The 20,096-nt window shown below is 31.6% G+C and overlaps 1 protein-coding gene and 1 long non-coding RNA gene across 4 annotated transcripts in view; one reads left to right on the top strand and one right to left on the bottom strand.

Annotated features, from left to right (window-relative positions):
- LOC143254170 (uncharacterized) overlaps positions 1 to 20,096 on the top strand; it is a 101,562-nt gene that overhangs the window by 21,250 nt on the left and 60,216 nt on the right. The window lies entirely within an intron of this gene.
- Positions 9,331 to 20,096, bottom strand: part of LOC143254148 (uncharacterized) — a 420,077-nt gene continuing 409,311 nt past the window's right edge. For 2 of the 3 annotated variants that reach the window (XR_013029974.1, XM_076508946.1), the window contains exon 3: positions 9,426 to 9,576. Coding sequence is in view for 1 of the 3 variants with exons in the window: in XM_076508944.1 (XP_076365059.1) it covers positions 10,515 to 10,907; positions 11,592 to 11,609 (411 nt within the window). In the remaining 2 variants the exon portion in view is untranslated. Of the gene's footprint in view, positions 9,577 to 10,490; positions 10,908 to 11,591; positions 11,703 to 20,096 lie in introns of those variants that run through there. The other variant, XM_076508944.1, reaches the window with a different exon arrangement.

The following is a 20,096-nucleotide window of genomic DNA, read 5'->3' as shown; positions in this document are numbered from 1 at the left end:
TTTACCAAATCGTAGTCCAATGAACATAAGAACAGTGGTAAAGGTTCTACAGTTTATTCTACAAGTTAATTATCGGTTAAACAGCAATACAACTCACTTAAAACAAATATTTGTTGCATGGTATCATTTCAGTAAGAGAAGAGGCAGTCCTCCATGTAGAGTAATGCCAGATAATTAGACTAAAATTAATTTCTGATGATAAGATACCAAGTATCATTATGGGAGATATTTAGTGAAATTAAAATTGATAACAAAGTGTTCAGAAAAATATACAAATTTAGCGTAACATAATTCCTAGTAAAACAGCACTGTGACAAATGTTCTCAGCATATAATACCACAAATTTTTATAAATGATTTCAAACATATTACGTTTCTTGTAAAAACTGTTCATCATAAACTAGACACTGTCTTTACATGTATCCAAAATTTGTTCAGTTTAGAACCTGAAATCCATTTCACCGTGGCATCATCAAATGAATCTAAATATCATAAAACTACACGTGGTTTTCCTTTAATAAACGAATTGAATTAATTTCGTAATTCAAGTTTTTTTTCTCAAAATATATGAATCAGTGTATCGAAACGAAGCAAGTTTGTGAAAACTGAACTTATTAAAAGAGAAACTAAGACTTTCCTAAATAAAAATGATGGTCAGATAATTTTTGAGAATTTAAAAATGATCAGATCATAAATAGATCAATTTATTCATTGTTGATATTAATATACCTACTTACCAACACCAAGAGATGTAACAATAATAACCATACTTGTTTGATGTAACTTGTAACAAAAGGTTATGTCATGGATACGAAGACAAATTCAGCTTACAAATTTATCTTTTTGAAACTTCACTGTGTTATGTATGAGATGCTAGAGTATGGAACGTGAAATATAATTACAAAATTCAGTTTCATTGATGTTTTTGTTGTTTTGATACAAAGCTACATCCTGGACTATCTCAACCTTGACCAAAGCGGAGAATCAGATCACACTGTTTACTACTAGAAGTCTGGAAAACATGACCGTAAACTTTCAATTTAGTAATATACAGATATTAACTTACTTATTGTTAGTTGTTATAATTTTCTAGGGGTGTGTAGAGAATCTCTTATGTTATGTTGTGCATTGTATTACTCACAATATTTTTCACAACACATTTAGCTATACGTCAAGGGAACATATAAACTGTTTGTACTCAATCAATGCAATAAACATATATTTTCCAGCTGTGGCTTAGCGGCTCATAAAACTGCTCCGACTTTTCAAATACGAAACGTTTTCCTTGCAACTCCGTCATCTCTTGACTAATTTGAGTTTCAATTATAGTTTCCAATTCAAGAAGTCAAACACCTCAAATGTTCTCACTTCAAATTGAGGGTAGGTTAGCAGAGGTCGTGATGGGTAATCAAATGGAATCGGCAGTCAGCATGTTCCACACATGGTATTACAAAACTATAGTAAATAAAAATGAGAGGAAAGGTCTCATATATTAATTAACTTTAACCCTTCCTAAAATAATTTCAAGTGCCGCAACTATTGAAGATTCCCCCTTGCTTTAATTCATCCTGATCATACATACTTGTATAGTTTATAGTATTTACAAAATCATATTGGTATAATATATATTATTTACAGAAACACATTTGTATAGTTTCCACTATTTAAAGAAAGATACTTGGATCGTTTATATTAATTACAGAAACACCCTTTTATAGTTTATACTATTTACTGAAACACCCTTGTATAGTTTGCACTAATTAAAGAAACACCCTTGTATAGTTTAAATAATTTACAGAAACACCCTTGTAGAGTTTATATTATTTACAGAAACATATTTGTATAGTTTATATTATTTACAGAAACATATTTGTATAGTTTATAATATGCTACAGCTCAAGGGACTAGTGATTAAATTCACTTTTTTTATCTCAATATATTTATAATATAACATTAACGCTCAAGTTTTCATGAGTCAGGACTGGAAATGTATTCTAAAGAAACTACCCTATGTAAGCATATGATTTTGTATCGAACCTTGTTACTGGTACAGGAGAAACACACGGACAAATAAATTGATGAAAGATTTCTTTTAAATATAATTTTCATTTCATTTTCTTTTCTAAAAAATCAAACTTGTTACAATTCAAATTGTTTTTTTAATTCACAAAAATTTTTAATTGATTTTTACCGACGAGAATCCGTTCCTAAGAAAGTGTAAAATTATAAAAACTTATCAAGTTTCATATAAATTGAATTAAATCATATAAAGTGTCATGATGGTGTAAGTAAGTTATTATTTAATTAATTTTAACTATTATTAAGGGATTGTGGTATTTCATCTTTTAAGAAAACTATAAACTATTTCATTCATGTATTTTATTAATTTTGTAGGGTTTTGGCATGGCCTAGCGCGTTAAAGCGTGCGCTTAGTAATTCGAAGTTTATGTGTTCGTATCCCCGTCGCGCCGTCTACCTGCCTTTCCGTCTTGCACTGCTAAATTAGGGACGGCTAACACAGATAACCCTCGAGTAACTTTGTGCAAAATTCCAAAAACAAATAATTAATTTTGTAATTGGTTTCAACAAACCCTGTACACATATATATATATATATATATAACCTTTCTACTTTTAAAAAAATAATTTTCATTAAAAGTACAAAAATGTCTCCTTTATAAATCTCTACATAGTTTTCGATGACTTTAGTTACTTTAATCGCATATATTTGGTGTAGTTTCTATGCGATAAACAAAGTTGAGATAGCTCTCTGTGTTGCTTTGTATTAAGAAAATAACGTGACCTAAGGTCATTATGTTTTTCATTTCAAACTTAACACGTTCGTTAATGTGTATAAATTTTAAGCTCACACACATTATACATTACCTAAAAAACCAATTACTTATATTAACAATGAGAAAACGGCGAAATCTTTAAATATTCAACGATTTTAAAAACAGTAAAGTGAACAAAGCAGTTTGTTGCAAAAATTAGCACATGAGTGACGATATGGTGTGATAGGTGTTGAAAGACAAGACTATGCATTCTTAATTCATGTGAGATATTATTAAAATTATTAAATAAAATACCGGCCCGGCATGGCCACCCGTGTTAAGGCGTGCGCTCGTAATTTGAGGGTCGCGGGTTCGCATCTTCGTCGCGCCAAACATGCGTACCCTTTCAGCCGTGGGGGCGTTATAATGTTCGGTCAATTCTACTATTCGTTGGTAAAAGAATAGCCCAAGAGTTGGCGGTGGGTGGTGATGACTACCGGTGGTGGTGGTTATTCTGCTAAATTAAGGACGGCTAGCACAGATAGCCCTCGAGTCGCTTTGTGCGAAATTCAAAAACAAACAAAAACAATCTTCTGTTTAAGCTAGCAAAAGTAATCAATATTTAACTTCTACAATAATAAAATTAAAAAGAATAATTTTTTTGACCGCAGAATAATCTCTTAGTGACAAAAATATCCCTCAGTATAATCTTTAGAACAGGTAACAAGAATGAAACAAACATATATATCCAAACACTTAAAATAATCTGTTTAATTTTCATATCACATTTAAATATTACATTATTTTGTCTCAGTGTGACCAAAATTCTTGACCTTTGACAACAAAGTTTCATCCTTCATGACCTCATATTAACTTTTTTTAAAGTAACTCACGAATTAGTATTACAAATGTTTTATGTTAAAACATATTCTGAACACTTAAAACATCAGGGTTATGTGGTAAACAATGTGTAAATTATGGCATTTTTTGTTGTTTTTCACTTTTTTATTAGTACATTCAGTTTGTTTCCCAGAAATAAATCTATTAAAATACTGAAACGGAATTTTAAATTAGTTCAAATTCTCTTGGGTTTGTTCGATTTTGATAAACATGATTTTAACGATTACGATCGCCAAACGACGATTTTAAGTAATTTTAAGCTTCGTTGTTTCTCTCGTTACGTAGCAATTCACTTGATGCTTATGTTTAAGTGTTGCTAGAAACCAAGAATAAAAATTACTTATGTTTCAGATAATTAGATGTTGTGGTGTTCAGCCATGGTGGCGTTATAATTGACGGTTAATCCCGCTATTCGTTGGTGAAAAGTAGCCCAAGATTTAGCGGTGGGTGGTGATAACTAGCTGCCTTCTCTCCAGTCTTACAGTGGTAAATAAGGAACGGCTTGCACATATAGCGCGCAAGTAGTTTGTGCGAAATTAAAAAAACAAAGAAACAATAAAATATTATATGAGTCAGGAATTTTAAAAAGACGTTATTACGTGACATGAAGTGTCATCGTGTAACATATTTTGTATAAGAATGCCTTAATGTGACTGATGTACGAAAATGTGAAATCACTGCAGTGTGTCCGCTGCTAAGAATCAAATCCCAAATTATATTGTTGTAAATCTGTGAACTTACACTTTACTTCCCTAGATACATATATTAAATTATATTCCAGCCTTATTTGCAACCATAATCCTTTAGGAAGGTTTAATTCTAAATGTCAGGCATTAAATATATGAAATTGGTCACAAAGCTACTCAGAGGGCTGTCTCTGCCTGTCCACAACGATTATCAAAACACTATTTCCAGTGATGTGAGTCCACAGACTTCCCGCTGTGCCACTTGGGGATAAATGTTGGTCAATCAGTAAGTTTCTATAAAAAATTATAAACTGTTTAATCATTTTATCTCCTCTCAATTTTGTATTCCTGAATTAGTTTGTTTCTTCTTTTTAATTTCACATAGGGTTAAATTATGGCTATCTGCGCTTTCCGTTACTAATTTATCAGTGAAAAACAGCTTCTGGGCTAGTATATAACCAACGAATAGTAGTACTGACCGTTACCATTATAACTACACTACACCTAAAAAATAGGGCATGTTTCGTGTGACGGATATTTGAAGCCACGACCTTTACGCTACGAATCAATCGACACGACCAGAAAGTTAATTTTTTTTTAACATTCTTTCGAGAAAAGTGAAAATTTTTGTTTTTAAGTTTAAAATGCTCAATAATTTATAGTCACCTAAATTACCTGTTACCAATTATCCTCTGCCATTACGATTTCCTGCACCCACATTTTGACCATCAACCTTTCTTAGTTCACTATCCAATACTCTTTCGTTTCCCAACCGAGTGTCGTAACTACCACCACCTCTCACGCCAATGTTAGAGTCTGAACCTCCAGTTGTGTCTCTTCCTAACCCTTTCTTATTCTTTCCCATATTTCCATTACTTTATAAAAACCTGGATCACCGTTACACACATGTCTGTCATTATTGCTCATATCTCCCATTTTGCTTCCGTGATAACCGCAACCATCTTAGAAGTTCCGGTTTCTATCGTTATTTCCGCTTTTAGCGTAACTTCCTACAGTGCAGACAGGAGTAATCAAAAGCAAAACGAAAACATGTAATAAAAATATATATCAAAATTTAACTTTCTCACGAATTATGACAAATTTAAATAATCTACTCTCTCATTGTGGCCAAAGTTGTTTTTTTTACAGAGACAGACGTATACTCAAACACATAAATATATTCACTGATCTCTCGCATAGCATTTTCCCCTTATATCTTTTAACTTTTATTGAGAGTTATTTTTAAATAGATTAGTTTAAATTAAATTTAAACAAAATTATTCATTTCTATATAAGATGAGAACATTTGTCACAGTGATGTTTCACTGGGAATTCTGTTATACTAAATTTGAATACCCTTTTAAGAATTACGTTATCAATTTACATTTCACTAACACTATTCTATAATGAGATCAGGTTTCTTATCATAGGAAATTAATTTTAATTTAATTATCTCACATTATTCTACGTTTAGGACTGCCACTTCTCATAAGGAAATGATACCATGCAACATATACAACTATTTGTCTTTGGTGAGTTATTTTGCAGTTTGGTCAATAATGAACTGATAGAATAAATTGTAAAACACTTACCACAGTCCTTATGTTCATTAGACAACAATAAGGTAAAAGACATTGATATCGGTTGTTAGTTAGTTGATTATATCAAGGTACGTATTTCTACAGTGGTGTGATATGACACAATCATACTTAAGGCCATACCTGTGATGAACAAAACATCTATGACGCAAATTCATATTTATTGGCTTTTAATTAATAACAAAAAAACGTAACTTATATTTAGCTTTTACCCAGATGGGCTATCAAACGAAGATAAATCAAACCTATAACATTTTAGAAAATATTTGTTAATTTTCTTTTTGAGACTGATGTACTTTCAAAGACCGACATCAAGCCAAATAAACATTATTGTGTTATATCGTCAATTCGTGCATAGGAAAATTACATTTTAATAAATGTATAATTACATTAATAACATATTTCAGGTAGTTTTGGTTATATTATGTGGAAAAATGTTGAGGTTCGGTTAACATCAGTGAACTACCGGTTAGCAACTTTTTATCTGAAACAACGTCTCAGAAATTGGAAATCTATAGATAAGTTACATTTCTCCCTCGCTTGTTTCTTCTGAATAACTTTCTTAAATTCTCCATTCACAAAACTTTATGTAATTTTCCCACCATAGAAATATTCCTCACAAATCAGTACGTACAAATGTTTCATTTTAAAATGTAATCTGAACACTTAAGACATTAGGGTTTTGAGATAAACAATGTGTAAATTATGGCATATTTTTGTTACTTGTTTTTCACTTTTTTATTGGTGCATTCAGTTTGTTTCTCAGAAACAAAAATATTAAAATACTCAAATGGAATTATAAATTAGTTGTAATTCTTTAGGATTTTGTTCGATCTTGATAAACGTGATTTTAGCGATTTCGATTACCAGACAACGATTTTATATAATTTTAAGCTTTGTTGTTTATATCATTACGCAGCATTTCAATTGATATTTATGTTTAAGTGTTGTTAGAAACCAGGATAAAAAACTGAACATTTGCTAATGAAAAACCACTTAACTATGAGATGATTTGATGTTATTTATCTCGTGTTTTGATGTCAATTGTAACGTTAGTTGCAAAAGAAGTACTTTTTCATTTGTTCCAAAACATATACTCTTCAAGATGCATATCATATTCAAAAGAATCTCGTATAAATGAGTCTGAAACATTGCCTAAAGGCCATTCCGAGGCTAATAGGATCCAATTTTTGTTGGAATTCATGAAAAAAAAAACAATTTCAAATACATTTAAAACATTCTTTATTGATGTAACTTTAGACACGAAGTTTTCATCATTTCGTTTGCATTTAAGTGTCGAAGGGCTGAGTAGAAGACTTAGTGTGATAACTGATATCTAACTAAACAACTTCTCTTGAAATTCGATTTCCTTCAAAACAATATGTGTAAAACCTTTACTTTTAATTTCGTGAAATGTGAAGGCTCAGTCAAATTTAACGGGCTTAGTTAGGCCTAACACGGAATGTTATACGATACTGTCATATTGTTCATTTCAAAACATTAATGGCACAATTTATTAGACTTGCCTGTTGGTTTAGTAACAATATCTGCATATTCTAATAAAATTACTGCAATGTCCGAAATAAATAAATCTGTGACACTTGACGTCAAAATATAAATCATATTCAGAGTTCTTACACTTCGTTGTAAAAGTTGAGATTGATATTTTTGCGACATATATTCTTATTATAATACAAAAACGACTTCCTATCAAAAGGAAAACATACGAAGTATAGCATATTAGGCCTTTTCTCAGAGGAACCACCCATCTCACTCCCTAATCCCCAGTTATATTTTATACAATGTTCCAAAATGCTGAACGTTTCGATACCAGTGAAAGACATATTCCAAGTATACTCTTCTGGCGTGGAATCGAATCCTCGAAGTTAGCGTGGTTAGTTCGTAGACGTACCTCTGTACCAGCAGGGAACAACGTGTAGTGAGAACTATCGACATCGTGCAACAACTTTTCTGTTGTGGAAAGTTTTAATTTTTGTGTCTTTCGTCAGTAAATATTAAGAACCGCATGATTTCCATACAACCTAGTTAATAAAGTTAATTCTTTAGATTTTTTTTTGAATAAACCAAATTATTACAATCGTCTTGTCCAAAAAACATGAACCTTCTTATAGTCTTGTCTCAGGATCCAGGTGCGCCTAATTTTATTTTTTCGTACATACGAAGAATCACGAAAAACTTTGTTTTAGGAACTTGAACGATTACAGGAAACATATAATGGAGTGATTTTTTCCCCGGGATGGGACATAATACATGTTTACCCAATAGATAAATTCCTTATATTCACACATCGTTGTTGACAAACTTATTATTGTTCAACTGTAAATTGAAACTATAACTAGTTTAGTTGTATGAATAGTTATCACACAACTTAAATGTGTTTTGTTTCCCATATTTTTTCTATAACTCCTCTGTTTTATGAACATGGTCATTATAAAATTTATTTATTTTGTTTCAGAAAGTTTATTCTAAAGAAGTATTTAATCCATATATTTTTAAATGAATTCCATTATGATAAGATTGAAAAAAACAAGATCTTTCGTTTCTTAGTATTTCACGAAAAAAGAAATTATTGTGTATATTTTCTCATCACCCGTGTATGTTTCCCAGTGTTTGAACTTGTATTGGATTGATTTAACACAAATATAGATGGGAAGAAAACTCTAAAATATTATGAACTTCGTAGAATGGACGGCAACTGCTTGTTGTGGAAACACAAGTGCGGAGGACGACGTTTCGAAAATCTTCCGCCTTTCGTCTTCAAGTCGACATGAAGACATATTTTTGCTACACGGTCAAATGTTTCATCCTGAGATTTATTAATTGCAGTGACGAAGGTGAAATTTGGTTGTCACTGTAAAGTCAATATCGATGTAACATTTCTTGAAGAATGTTTATAAAACCTTTTGATAAATATTAAGAATAAGTTCAAAAGTATAACAAACATTTATTTATAAATGATGCTGCCATCTGTTGGTACAAAAATATTTAAAATGTGTTTCACACTGGTACTTAAAAATGTATATCATTTTCTCTCACATATCTGTTAGTTCCTATAAAAGATGTCAAAAATATAACATTTCTGGTAAACACTATTCATCATAAACTTAACATTATCTTTACATGTATCAAACTTTATTCAGTTTATAAGTTGAAATTAACAACGCTGTGGAATCAATAAACGAGTCTAAATATTATAAAACTACACGTGAGGTTTTTCTTTGATAAACCCATTCATTAATCTTGTTATTCAAATAATCTTGTCAAAATATATTAATAATAAACTAGCCTAACTAAGCATTTGATTCTGTATCGAAACGTGTTCATGGTAAAGAAGAAACACACAGACAAACAGATTAACAAAAGTTTTCTTTTAACTATAAATTACACTTTATTTATTACTTTATTTACTTTATTGTTCTCTATTTTCTGTTACGTAAAAATCAAACTAAATTTCAATGCAAAATTTATTTATATTAAAAATCAGTTTACAGTAATTTCAATATATTTGTCTTTCATTATATAACCTACGGGTTGTTGATTGAACAAAGGAAAGATTTCACAACATCATTTCTATCGGCGATAATCCAGATTCTAAGAAGCTGTAAAAAGAAAAACATATATCCAGTTTAATATAAGTTGAATTAAAAGGACAAAACTGTCCATGTTGTTGTAAGTTATTTTATTATAACATATATATATATATACCAGTGGGATCTTGTGTAACAAATAATATATCACAGACGCTATTTATGAATCTCCTCTTACTTCCTATTACAGCTAATTGTAAAGTAGATGTTAAAATGTTCCATTTTTACCCTTTAATAAAACTGAAGATTACTTTTGATGTACAACAATAACAGTCCTTTCTCTTCTCCCAACGACTTATCAATAACTTTAGTGACTTAAATCGTTAATATCTGATGTAGGTTCTATGCGATAAACAAAGTTCACATACACCACAGAGTAGCTTTATATTAAATAAACAACGTGTACTGGTGCTCTAATATTTCTCATTTCATACCAATACGTTTTCTAATGTTTATACAATTTAAGCTCTCAGACATTACACATTACTTAGAAAACTTATTACTTATATTAACACTGAGAAATTGAAAACTCTTTAAATATTCAACAATTTTAAAAACAGTAAAGTTAACAATGCAGCTTCTTACAAACGTTAACAAAGCAGTGACGATGTGGTGTGATTGTTATTAAAAGACCAGACTAAACATTCTTATATCATGTGAGATAATGTTCACATTGATAAAAAAGACATAAAATAAGTCACGAATATTGAAACTACTCTTTTGCCCATGAGAGAACAAGTATGTTTAATACGATAGGGATTTCAATAAGCAATCTTCAGATATATGAGTCGAGAGGTATGGTCTAGTGGATAAATTGATTAACTTTATTATTTGAAAAGTTAAACTTTGAAACATTTCTGTATTTAAATGTTGATATTCTTACTTATTTATAATAACATGAACAATGAAATTAAGTGAGTTGTTACCAATTACTTTCCACCAATACGATTTTATGCGTCCAAATGTAGACTGTCATTCATTCTTAGCTCACTATTCAAACTTATTCCGCGTACACTACTTCCTGGGGGATGTAATTGTCTTTTTGATCGTGTTCCTCTTGTTAACCTATCTCTTAAGTTAGGGTCACTAACAAAAACCAAGCCTACGTCTGGGTCTCTTCTAAGCATATTCTTCTCGTATCTTCCATTACCATTATATATTCTGAAATCTTTTTTCTTATCAAAACCACTTTTATTCCCACGTCTGCCAAGAGCTCTACTATTTCCCCCTATATCTCCGTAACAACCATAACCATTGTGGATGTTTCGGGTTATTTTGTCACTTCCGTTTTCAGTGTAACTTCCTACACTGTAGACCGTAATCACCAAAAGTAGAATGAAATTCTGTAAAAAAATCAATATTTTTTTATGAAACTATGACCATTAAAAAACAAACTACTTGCTTCTTCTGTGAGGAAATTCTGTAGACCCATAGTTATTTCACAGAGAGAAACAGTTACACAAACTAGTACGATGTAAATTAGCTTATCCTATAACTTCCCCATAAAGTTTTAATATTTTATTGTGAAATGTTCAAACATAGAACAGACTATGTATAAAATAAATGGCATTATTCATGTTTAGCCCAAATCGTTTAGCCTAATTTGTATTAATAACTGTAATAGAAATGACTTATTAATTTAGTGAATGTAGTCAACTTAAAGATTATTTTACTGGTGTTGTGACAGATTCCGCGCGAGGAGCTTGATCGTAAATTCAACATAATTTTCTTGTTTGTTGTTTTATATGATGAGAGCGTTTGTCACAGTATTATTTTACTGGGAATTCTGTTATACTGAAATAGAATACCTTTCTAATAATTATGTTATCAATTTATATTTCACTAACAATGTAATGAGATCAGGTCTCTTATGAACAGAAATTAATTTTGGTCTATTTATCTCATATTATTTTGCCACTTCTTATACTGGAATAATACCATGCACCAAATACTACTATTTGTCTCCGGTGAACTGTGCTAGAGTTTAACCGATAAGTAACTTAGAGAATAAACTGTAAAACACTTACCACTAGCCTCATCTTCATTCCAGTGCAATAAGCAAAAAGACCTTGATATCGGCTCTAAGTAAGTTCGTTATGTTAATAGCCTTCTTCAAATTTACGAACTTTTATAGCGTATTGTAAATACGCAATCATAGTGAAGGCCACAGCTATGAGTTACGAAACTGTTATAACCCAGATTACTATTTCCAGATTACTATCAAATACTATTTGATTTCAAATTATACAAAGGTCATACTTTATAATTGGCTTCTTCTCCAGATGTATTGACAAGGGAATTTAAATCACAAATCAACGCGACAAACTTTATAGAAATGTTTTCAGTTTTCTTTCTGACACTGATGTACTTTCAAAGTACGATATAATGTTGAATAAGCCTTAAGGGGTTTATATTACTTTTTTTCCAAAAGTAAAAAACAGAGTTATTTGTTTCCCTTCGTTTCAATCTGAATTATTAAAAACTTTAATTTGTTTCTTTTAATGTTATACATTATTATTATTTATTTGTTTGTCAAACACCAAACGAGTTTAGGTTAGGTACAGTTACGTTATGTTATGTGAAACTTTATAAATAAGTTTATTTAAGGCTGAAAATTTAAAATTTTACTTAAATTATACGTTATTCGGTGCGTCCATTAATTATTTCTTAATGATTTAGTGTTCTATTTTCATAGTACAGGTTTGGTTTTTTTTTATTTTGGAATTTCGCACAAAGCTACTCGAGGGCTATCTGTGCTAGCCGTCCCTAATTTTGCAGTGTAAGACTAGAGGGAAGGCAGCTAGTCATCACCACCCACCGCCAACTCTTGGGCTACTCTTTTACCAACGAATAGTGGGATTGACCGTCACATTATAACGCCCCCACGGATGGGAGGGCAGCCAGCCCTCGTATTTCTCGAACTATATGTTCGAGTCGCTCGCCTTACGCGTTTGGCCATGCCAGGCCTCATAGTACAGACAACTGAATATATGGTGACCTCAGCAGACGATGTAGTTTTGCAATAACAAAAACACACAAACACAACTGAATATAAATAAACTTTCCGAACACTAATTTTTTATTGTCAAATACTTATTTAATAACAATTGTTTCACAGTTGGCATAGTATGTGTGATTAACAACTCATGTTCTCATTAAATAAGTTTCATTGGTGTTTCAATAAAAAGCTGTAAACAGATCTAAAATCCATGTGAATATTTACTTTACTTTACCAGCTTGTTTCCGAGTAATTGGTACGTGCTTCGTATGGAATGTTCTATTCTTATTTTAAGGATAGTTACACTATCTTTATTAATTATAATACCTGTAATATAGGTTATGTTATATCGAATGAATCGATAGATTTCTTTGTAATTCTGATCCTTTCTGGGTCATTAGATCAAAAGCTAGTGAATATAGAAATACTGTTTGACCTTTAACAGTTTTGATCAATCTTATTAAATTGTACAATAATATGGTACACTGTTTTCCTTTATCGCAGGTAATCTGTAGCCATGCAGGAAATATGGAAGTGTTAACGTAAAGTAAAGCCAAAGACACTGTTCTACAACACTGTTTCAGTTCATTATTGAAAAGGAAACGTCGAAAATATGTCAATAGAAATATTGTATGTTGGGAATGGAATTGACAAAAATGGAGAAATCTAGAAACTTAAGTTTTATTTTTTTAATTGTTTTTAAACCATGATTTCATTTGATAAATAAATATGTCCTATCAAATATTGTCTGGAATATAGTGATATCTGGTGTGACTCAAACAGTTTAAAAAAACATTTTTGTGTATGTGCCTGTCGACAAATGATATTTTGATTCAAGATTATGATAAAATCCCATCTAATAAAGATTTCTGACTGTAGATGACGGTAAAGCACCAACAGTGAATTTAATTAGTCTTACCGCCACTTCTTTAATTTCTTAAAATGAAAATAATGGCAAGATACCATGGTATCTTATAAAATAACTGTATTATCAAAAAAGCTTCGACTCTCACCAATCTTGCTTAATTCCAATTAAATATTAAAATTGATCTGTTGATTTAACGTGAGTGTGTGGCCCAATAATTTGTGATTTAGATTATGAGATTAGTGAACAAAATAAAGATGAGTTAATAAATATATTGCTGCCTGATCAAAAGCGGAAACGATTGCTGAAGCATTTGCAAATAACATAATAGCGAGACACGGTGTAACCCAGTACTTTCTGATGGATGGAGATGGTAACTTCGTTTCTACGTTAGAAAATTACATTGATCAATTGTTAAGTGTACAGAAAACTGAAGCAACTGCTTTCCATCCAACTGCTACGGTATTACTAGAAATATTCATTAGAACTTTGCTAGATATAATCTCTCACTACTGTGAGAAAGATAATAAAACTTGGGAAGAGCTGGTTCATTTATTACAAAAGTGCTGAAAATGAGTCTACTCTGGAAAGTCCGTTTTTTCTATTACATGGTAGAGATGTACTGCTGCCAAAGCAAGAGATAATGACCATAAAAATATTTTATCACGCAGAAGGTTATGATTACAAGACTGAGCTTTTACAGAGACTGCAGTTAGTCTTTGAGATAATTAAAAAACATTTAATACAACATGCTCAAGATAGAGAGAAACAAACAAATAAAAAGACGAAACCAATGAAATAAAATTAATATATAAATTATTGTTGTATACCCTTATCGTTAAGAGAGGAAACACCAAGAAATAAGTAAAACTGTGGAAAAACACTTTCAGAGCACTTAAACAAACAAGTTCAATCTATTTTGAGAATACAAAAATGTGTAAAAAAAGAAAACAGTTGGTACATGTTAATAGATTAAAGAAACTGAAGAAAGGAAACCCTATCTTTAGGAATATATGAATGATGAAAACCAGACAACTAACAAAAAAGAAAATATTAAAGTCCAATCTTATTATTCGAATAAATTAGATTTATCTTATAACGATGAAGAGATAAGTAAGGCCTAGACAGAAAATTAAGAGTTAGAAGACGCTAATACCACATTAGTATCGAGGACAAGTAACAGGGTCTGTGTATCAAAAACATCTATGACGACGTAAGATGATACTGTTACCCATGATTATAACCTTAGATCACGTGGTCGTGTACCAACTCAACCAGAAGTAATCCTTACCCCTACTAAAAACGAGTGAAATTTTGTTTCCAAGTAGTTGTACATAGAGCCACAAATGATATTAACAGAGTTAATGTTAGCTCTATTGATGAAACACTTGGTGTGCTAGAAGCTTTTAACGATATATTAAGCAGTAGTCGTAGCTGTAATTAGACTTAAGTTAAGAATGTAGGACGAGGATAAACAATATTGAATATTTTGTATATATATATATGTGTGTGTCTGAGAGGTTATCGGACATTTCTCTTTATATGTTTTAGTTGTAGAAATATCTGTCGCTTTACTATCTTTCATTATCCTTTTGATGAATGGAAACCTGGCGGCAAAGAACGTATTTTACCAATGAGAAATAAGACGCGTATGATTTTTATTGAAGAAGAAAATCTTATATTACATGAGAGATGTGAATAATTTTCGAATTTTTACAGTATGTTCGATTGATAGTTTGATTACAAGAAGAAGTAATATTGTTCGACAAATCTTTTGATGTAAGTTGTCGTGATAATTTCGATGACGGTGGTTCGGAAAATATTACGTCATTTCATATGACAAATCAGGTAATAGGAATCTGATGTCCAGTAAGGATGATAAAAGGAGGAACTAAGAACTATGACACCTTATTTAGACGATATATTGTTAACATTTGAAGATTTGTTATTAGAATTAAAAGATATTAAAGATAGCATCACGATTTCCGATCGGATTCCATGAAAACGTGGTTAAATAAACGCAGGTGAATATGCTTTCAAATTTTTGTTCGCATAAGTAAATACAAACGATTTACGTCAATTAAACAAGAAAATCGAACAACAAAGACAGGTCTAAATATAAATGGTTAACTTAACATGTCACTGTAATGAACTAATTAAACCAGTGTCTTCAATTAAATGACCAGAAATTCTACTAAGTCTTAGTAAACATTAGAAAATTTTGAAACGTACCAATATCAGACAGTCTGAACTTTATTGAGCAGGACCAGAATAGAATTCAGAATAACTTACAAAAATTATTATTTACCGTTGGAACTTGTAAAACTGAGTTATCTACGATAGAACAAGTATTATATATGTAGCTGAAGACAGAAAGTTAGTTCATACTTTATACGTCAAAATATATTACAAAAAATGTTAGATAAAATTGATAGGAAGTTACTTCCGTACTTACAATATATGAAACCTACAAATAGTGAATAGATTTATATGTATTACACATGAACTTCTGTAATGACACCTGTAGTAAAGGACACAATCCAGAGTTGGCGGTGAGTGGTGATGACTAGCTGTTTTCTGCCTATTTTACACTGCGAAATTAAGAACGACTACCTCAGATAACTCTCGACTAGCTTTGCGCGAAAATTCAAACCAAATCAAACCAACCATTGTTATATGACATTCACGGTACTAGATAGTTTTGTATGCCTCACATTCACAAGTTTCTTGACCTTTATTATAAAACTCTCTTCAACTTGTACTGCTTAGACAATTTTGTTCGTCTGAAGTATGGTATGAAGATATGTTTCAGTTAAAAACTATTGCTAAAAGAATGTAAAAAAAAATTACCTTACTTTATATACATATAATTTACTTAATGCGACCTGTGATTGATATGAAAGACGCTTAAAGTGGCTTAATTAAAGTTAATGTTGTCAAGTTCATAAGACATGTATATAATAAAATTTTTGAGGAATTATATAGCTGTATTTATATCAACGTATCTATGTTAGCTTAATGTTGAAGGTTTGGTTTGTTTTGAATTTCGCGCAAAGTTACACAAAGGCTATCTGCGCTAGCCGTCTCTAATTTAGCAGTATGAGACAAGAGGGAAGGCAGCTAGTCATCACCACCCACTGTCAACTTTTGGGCTACTCTTTTAACAACGAATAGTGGGATTGACAGTCACATTATAATGCCCACATGGGTGAAAGGGCGAGCATGTTTGGTGCGACTGGTGTTTAGTCATGAAAATACGAAAAAATATATATTTCGTTAAACTGGATATGTTTCGTCTTCACCTTTTCAACATTCTTAAATTTAATAACAACAGGAAAAAGGTACCTCGGTTTAATGTTTTGTAGACCCCAATCTACTGCCTGGTACGTTTTTTTTCATTACCAAGATAATTAAATTGGGCTTTTGAGTGAATTTTTTTTTGTTTCGTTAAATATATCGCCCTCTAGTGGCACAGAGACATATCTACGGACTTACAAAACTAGAAACCGTCTTTCGATACACGTGGTGAGCAAAGCACAGATAGCTCTTTGCGTAGCTTTGTGTTTAACCTCAAACAATCCTGAGATATATCCACCACAATGAACATAAGTAAATGTCGTTTGTAATGAATTTATAGCATAAGTATCGAAACTTTCAAAAGGACAAGTTATTTCCGCGGTTACATTGAATACGACGTACGATGTAACATAAAATTTGTTGTCAAAATAACTAACATTGTACGTAGAACTGAATGTGCAAGAGCCTCTTAAACGTAAATAAAAAGCTAATAAAAGAAATGCAGCTTAACAACAGTCAAATAATAATTCAAATTTTGTTTTGACGTAAAGTTTGTTGATACTGATAGTTAACATTCTCTACAGTTGTTGGGATGGTGTATCCTTTAGAAATAGAGTTAAAACTTGGTTTAGTTTCGTTTGTTTGTGAATTTCGTGAAAAGCTACACGAGGGTTTTCTACATTAGCTATCCTAATTTAGCAGTATAAGACTAGAAGGAAGACAGCTTGTCATCACCACCCACCCTTAGTCCTGGGCTACTCTTTTAACACGAATAATGAGATTGCACGTCACATTACAACGTCCACATAGCTGAAAGAGCGACCATATTTCTTGTGACGGGGAGTCGAACTTGCGACCCTCAGATTAGGAGTCGAGCTCTCTACCCAAGTGGCAGCTAAAGAGTAACACGAAAACAAAGATGAAATATGAAGTTTTGAATTTGAATTTGTATGTTCCTCGAGATTAGATTATTATGCTCTAGTAATCTACAAAAAAATCTAATAGCCATATCTTATCTTCATCGGCCTCCACAGCTGCTCAATTGTTTCTCGGAGAAACCATCCACCCCATCAACTCGTCCCAAATAAAATTTTGTATATTGTCCCAGGATGTTGAACGAAACAGAATAAAAGGTATTTTTCGAATGGGTCTTTTATTTTCAGAAATATCTTTCATTTACATAAATTATTCGTATTTGTTTAAGTTTTGCTTCATAATTAACTGAACCAGCGTATGAGACCCAAACTTTTGTCCCTTTATTTGAGGGTGCGTGTCCTTTCTTACAGCAAAGCCACATCAGGATGTCTGTTGAGTCCACCGAAGGAAATCGAACCCATAATTTTAACGTTGTATATCCGCAGACGTACTGCTGTACCAGCGGGGGACTCCTAAAACGTTTAACAGTTTTAAAGAATCTTATTACTGTGTTTACTCGTTATAAGACGGGGATTTTTCCTCGAGATTTCGGGCTCAAATTGGGGGGCCCGTCTTATAGGCGAGGTCTACAGACATAGAAAATAAATTTAGTTCACTCAGAACTGTGCAGTTATTTCAGACAGGAAAATAGGGAAGTGAGCTATCTTGTTATTATTAGATCTGTGATTGTGAGTCAGCGCATCGTTCGTTGAAGGGCGCGCGGGACTTCGTTTTTCCCTATAACGTCATACCGGTAAGCACAATGCATCCACAGTGCTAACGAAGAAGAATCAATAAAGACACATCTTTTAGCATCTTGTCGGTTTATTTCCGAACACTTGGCTGCTACCTTGGCTGCTTCTCGGTACTAGCTTGCTGTTGGTAAGTACCTTGTTGTCAACACCTACTGGTATTCAATAAACAGCAAAAATTTACCGTTACTATCATGTCACAGAAGAGAAAGAGAAACTCATATGCTTACCTGCTTTCCTTCCTTCGTCTTATAAACGAGTCTAAACAGAATATCGACAATCTCTCAGGTGAAGTTGGGACCCGTCTTATAAGCGAATCGTCTTATAAACGAATAAAAACGGTAAATACAACAATAACATATGAAACTGTTTTCCTGCATCACAGTAAAACTGTAACCATGCAGAAAATATGGAAGTGTTAAAGTAAAGTACAGCTGTTTTAGTAATTTATTCAAAAGGAAACGATGAAAATAGGTCAATAAAATATTATATGTTGGGAATGGAATTGCAAAAAAAATGTAGAAATCTATAAATTTAAGTTTAATTGTTCTTTTAATGTTTTGAAATTAGGATTTCAGTTAATAAATGGAAGTTTCAAATAATTTTTTGAGGAATATAGTGCCATCTAGTGTGACTCAGACAATATAAAAGGAAATGAAAATGATTTATTTTGTGTATGTGTCTGTTGAATAAAAATATTTTAATTTAAGATTATGGTAAAATCACATCGAATAATGATTTCTGACTGTAGATGATAGTATCAAAAGCGAAGTTTAATTAGTCTGACGGTAAAGCATCAACTGTGAACTTTATTAGATTGATAGCTACTGCTTTCTTTTGTTAAAATGAATATAGGTCATAGTATTTAGTAAAAAATTGTATTATGAAAGAAAGCTTCTACTGTCGCGAATAATAGTACTGTACTACTGTACTAGGTATTGTAGCTGTACCTAGGATAAAAAACGACATTAATAGAGTTAATGTCAGCTTTAGTGACGAAACTAGTGGTGCACGACGAGCTTTTAACAATATATAAAGTTAAATGCATAGCTGTAATTAGAATTACGTAGAAAATACAGGATATATATAGACATTACTGTATGAGTTATATAAATATGTGTCTGGGATTATAAGATTTATATGTTTTAGGAGTTGACAAAACTGCAGGTTTACAACAGTAATTACTATATAGATGAGTGTAAACATGGCGGTAAAGAATGTGAGTATTGTACCACTAGAGAGTAAGACGGTCATGATTTTTATTGAAGAAGAAAATTTTATATTATCGTGAGATAAAGGGATAATTGCTGAAAATATACCGTTTCCACAGTACATTCGATTAATAGTTTGATTACGAGAAGAACTAATATTGTTCGAGGAATCGTTTTACGTGAGTGGTCATGTTAGTTTCGATGACAGTGTCAATTTCATGTGACAAATTCCGGAACAGCTATCTTATGTTCAGTAATGATATTAGAGGAAATATTAATTAAAAATTATAATACCTAAGATGAACAATATCCTGTTAAGATGAAATATTTCTTATTAGATTTAAAGAATATTAAAGATAGCTTTCTGATTTCCGATCGAACTCCAAAACGTGGTTTAATAGACGCTGGTGGAAATATTTTCAAATTTTTGGAACCAAATATAATTTACGTGAATTAAAGAAGAAAACAGAACATCAAAATGAAGTATCTATAGA

The sequence above is a fragment of the Tachypleus tridentatus genome, chromosome 6, assembly GCF_004210375.1.
Source record: "Tachypleus tridentatus isolate NWPU-2018 chromosome 6, ASM421037v1, whole genome shotgun sequence".
Taxonomy (NCBI): Eukaryota; Metazoa; Arthropoda; class Merostomata; order Xiphosura; family Limulidae; genus Tachypleus; species Tachypleus tridentatus.
This window is presented reverse-complemented; position numbering and strand designations above follow the sequence as displayed.